Source organism: Phaethon lepturus, unplaced genomic scaffold (assembly GCF_000687285.1).
Source record: "Phaethon lepturus isolate BGI_N335 unplaced genomic scaffold, ASM68728v1 scaffold48902, whole genome shotgun sequence".
Classification (NCBI taxonomy): domain Eukaryota; kingdom Metazoa; phylum Chordata; class Aves; order Phaethontiformes; family Phaethontidae; genus Phaethon; species Phaethon lepturus.
In genome coordinates, this window is record NW_010525053.1 from 18839 (window position 1) to 22986 (window position 4148).

Below are 4148 nucleotides of genomic sequence, written 5' to 3' on the forward strand. Positions count from 1 at the left end.
CTTGCTTCTCCAGCTTAATGAGCATTTTCCTTTGTAGTTCCTCTGCTTTGTCAGGATAGGGGTGTAAACAGCACAGGTAAGCCTCTGGCCAGATGCCACTGAGCTGGTCTCAGTATCTCCCAAGAACCACTCTGGCTGATTAGACATATTCAGTGCTACGGACTTTTCTTCCTCTGTGTAATCTATGGCCTCTATTCTCCCTCAGTCAGACATGACCTTTCACAGCACATTTCATGTCCATCCCTATCCCTCTGCACACATCCCTAGCTCTTCCACATCTTTGTTCTACTCCCACCAGCTTTCTGACACACTTCACTCCCCTCACGATCAAGTAAGACTCACACTGAAAAGGATAACAGAACTCGTCAGGCATGCTAGGAGTTCCAGTAATAGCACTTGTAGCTGCTTCTTTGGCAGCTACAAATTCATTGTGTTTTTGTTTTGAAGAGCACTGGCACTTAACTACATTCTGCACTGTAATGTGACTTAAATGACTAATACGCATACTTCACTATCGTATTAAAAGATATTACTGACAATGCATTCTAGGTCTCAAAACACTTTCCATTCTTTATAAACTGTTACAATACTGTACAGTATTATAACTGATAAATTTGCAGATGGGAAAAAAACAACAAAGCATGGGGAAACAGCTAGCTCCTTGTAATCCAGCACATCTGTAACTAAGAAGGGAAAGTCTGCTAATTCCAAGGTAATTTCGCCATGGAATAATTTATCGCATGGCCCATTTACACTGCAAGTAGAGTGTTTTACCTTACATGCACAAATTTCAGAATGCACTAACGGGAAGTTATTGTATTTCTCATTAAGTTCACATTCAAGATACCCATCAACTTCACCAATGGCCCCTCTGTCTTTAACTTACTTTTAGAAAAGTTTTAGTAAACTTTCCTAACCCAAAGTTATGCAGTGACAGTGGCTTTTTAGAAACAAGATTGTCAGTAACATCTGACTATTTAGTTGATGGAATTACACTGTGGCTCAGTATTTTAATCAAAATTTTATCTCTTCTCACAGCTTAACTAAATTACATCAAAACAGAAAACAAATGCTTTGTATTACAAGTACGCATGTTTACATCAGATGTACAAGTATTTTATGGAGAATACCGACAGTTCTTACCTTGAGACATTTAAGTAACGAAAGTAGGAGAGGTGCTTGAGAAAGCTTATGTTTCCAAGATGGTTGCCGTCTTATCACATGTCCCAGCAGAGAGAGAGTGGGTAAACGGGTAGCAGCTTTTCCCATATATTCATTAATTTTGTCCAGTAGATGCTGATAGAAGATTTTGCAGAGAGTGGTCGAAAAAGGAAAGGTATTTATATTTAACTGGTATATATGCCTTTTCACCAAGCTATATTCACCAGTTTGCCGTTGCCAATTATGAAAACTATGGGCATTTTACAAATATACAGGATCTAAGAGCAAATAAAACCTAGCAATAAATTTAAAGTCTGCTGGTAGTGAAATGTAAACTATTTGGTCCAGAAGCAGTCACTACACTTCAAAATGTTTATCATAAATAAATAATTAAAAAATTCTGGACAGCAGAAATAAAACATTCTGTAGTGCCATTCTGTCAATCTATTTAAAAATCCTTGCTTGTTCTCAAAATACCCAATTTGGTTTAGGCTAACAAACCCAACCCTGAACAAGCAGCAGTAGCATTGCGAAGAGACAACATCAGTCCTCAGAAAATTTTCATTTAAGAAGTTCTTTGCTTAATTAGGTCAGTTTAAGCAACCCAAGAAATGGAGACCTTTGAAGTTTTTTTTAAAACTTAAACTGGTCTCACTTCAGGGATACTGCATCTCTACAACACGGTAATTCTATACCAGAATGGTAAAAAGGAGTTCTAATAGAGGCTATTTAATGGCTGCTTCAATAGCAGGCTAAGATCTGCCATACTTAATGACAAGAATTTTTTACCTTGTCATGAGGCTCTTGCAGTGTGGACAGTATATGCAGTGCCTGCTGAGAATTGGTTTCCAAGTAATAGTCCACCAGGTTGTTCACAAGCATAGGTCCACGGTCTATCAGTTTGTGTACAGCAAGAGAAAAAAACAACACACACATTCTCAATACACTAAAAATGAAGCATTTATTACAGGGATGTTGCACAACTATTACAAAATTCATAATATAAACCAGTGCTTAGCGTTACCAAACCTTTAGGAAAACGAGACCTCTCAACTACATTTTCTAGTTCTTAACCATTCAAGCAATTGCATTTGGCTCAGGGAAAATAACTAAGTTTTTTAATAACACACAATTACTGTGCCTAACCTTAAAAACGTAGAGGTAGCTGAACTGCAGGAGTATTTTACCCAATACAGGTAAAGAGTTCAGGAGTAACTTTACAACCTCTCCCTTCAGCAGATAAAGTTCAGGGATAAAGACACTGACAGTGCTGTCTTGCTCTGAAACGGCTCTATCAACATAAGGAATGCCTTAACAGCAGCAACTTTTTTTTCAAGAAAGTCTGGGTCTGCTGTTTTGTTTGTGGTTGTTTTTCTGTTGTTTGTTATTCGAATGAACAAAATCCCACTAAGTTCCCACAATGTGGATGACACCTAATTCTTTCCAGATATACTTGACAAAGAAAGTTTCATCAACTCACAACTTGAGGTTATGCCACATGAAAATCTAGTCATTTTATAACAGCATTTTAACAATTATATAACAGACCTTCCACGAGGCATGCCATTAAGCAAAATGGACTGAAGAGAAGCGTCAATCCTTAAAGCAATTTCAAACCCAAGTATCAAGAATTTCTTTCATATTGCATTTGCAAAGACTGTGTTTGAAAGGAAAAAAAAACATTATTCTACTTTCATTGGTGTAAAAGCAAAACCCTTCCTCAAATTACATAAAAGGATACATACCACAAATGAGATTATCTCTGAATGCAGCTGTTATATCTTCCAGGACACCCAGAACTGGAGAATCCAGCATTGAGAGGAGCTCACCAACATTTCCTTGCTGTGCCATGATGCACGTACTAATGTGAATGTGGAGGTTAAAATTTCTGGATGTTCCTCATTGGTGCCTCTCTACCAGACTAGGAGAGAAGACAGAGCAGTTGAATGAGTTTTCTTTTTTTTCATTTTCATCTTAAATCTCTCACCACTTTGCTATTTCTGAAGCATTGCCCATTTAACAGTTTTACACTGAAAGGATTGCTAGAGTTTACACACCTGCAATAAAATCTGTAAAAGAAAAGTTTCCAAAGAAGCCAATGAAGCACAAGCAGCATTTTCTTAATCTTTTTTAAAAAGACATTAACCTGTTTTACGGAAGACTTCAGCTAGCATGCATAGACTGTCAGAGAATTCTCTTACCCTATTTTTTTAATCTCCTCTTCCAGGTCAGTCAACTAAGACTAAAGTTTTGAATAAAATGCAAATAGCTCCCTGGAATCACTCCATTCTCACTTTCTTACAGCAATTCCTCCTCAACCAACCTTTCAAGTCCTTTGCATAGTGGTCTACACTCTGGAGAAAATACGCATTTCAAGATCCTTCTCCACTCCTGTGGCTAGATTAGAAATTCACTGCCCCTGGCTTTGCATTATTGCATACTAATAAATTTGTGCTTTAATACTTGCAACGTGGCCAAGTTGCAGCTGCTGGGAAACTCAGGGTTACTACAGCTGCTGTTCCTTGGCCACTCTAAATGACAAGTTTAGCAGCACAACATAGCATGTTTTCAAATGTATATGTGTGCATTATATATTAAAAACTCTGCAGTGCAAAAACTGTATAGATTATTAAATGCAACAGTGTGCAGATAACATGACTGGTCAGCTTCACAGTACTAAGCAGGAGTAAATTTCAGGCTTTTAAGATGGGTTCCCCCATGTACCATCAAGGGAAGGATTCAGGTATCACATACATCTACCTGTCTATCACAAAATGAATCAAGTTCTTCTCCATCCGTAAGAATCCTATGCTGAATCCTTCCCAGTGACAGAAAGAATCTGGCTTCACATCACACCTAATTTTATTAGCAAGCAATTCGTCTTTCCTCCTACTTCCAGCTAGCATACGTTTTTCCACTTTGTCCATGGAAGACAAGACTGACACATACCAAGATTACACACAAGATTTTTTTTTTACTGGAATTGT

The 4148-nt window shown here is 37.7% G+C and overlaps 1 protein-coding gene across 2 annotated transcripts in view; it reads right to left on the reverse strand.

The window, feature by feature from the left end:
* The window catches only part of TSC1 (tuberous sclerosis 1), a 16766-nt gene extending 13754 nt beyond the window's left edge, over positions 1–3012 (reverse strand). Inside the window, exons 1-3 of one of the 2 annotated variants that reach the window (XM_010282624.1) lie at positions 2907–3012; positions 1951–2054; positions 1144–1296 (exon numbers count right to left, since the gene is read on the reverse strand). In XM_010282624.1, coding sequence (XP_010280926.1) covers positions 1144–1296; positions 1951–2054; positions 2907–3012 — 363 coding nt within the window. The remainder of the gene's footprint in view (positions 1–1143; positions 1297–1950; positions 2055–2906) is intronic. The other variant, XM_010282625.1, reaches the window with a different exon arrangement.
* Positions 3013–4148: the final 1136 nt, after the last annotated feature.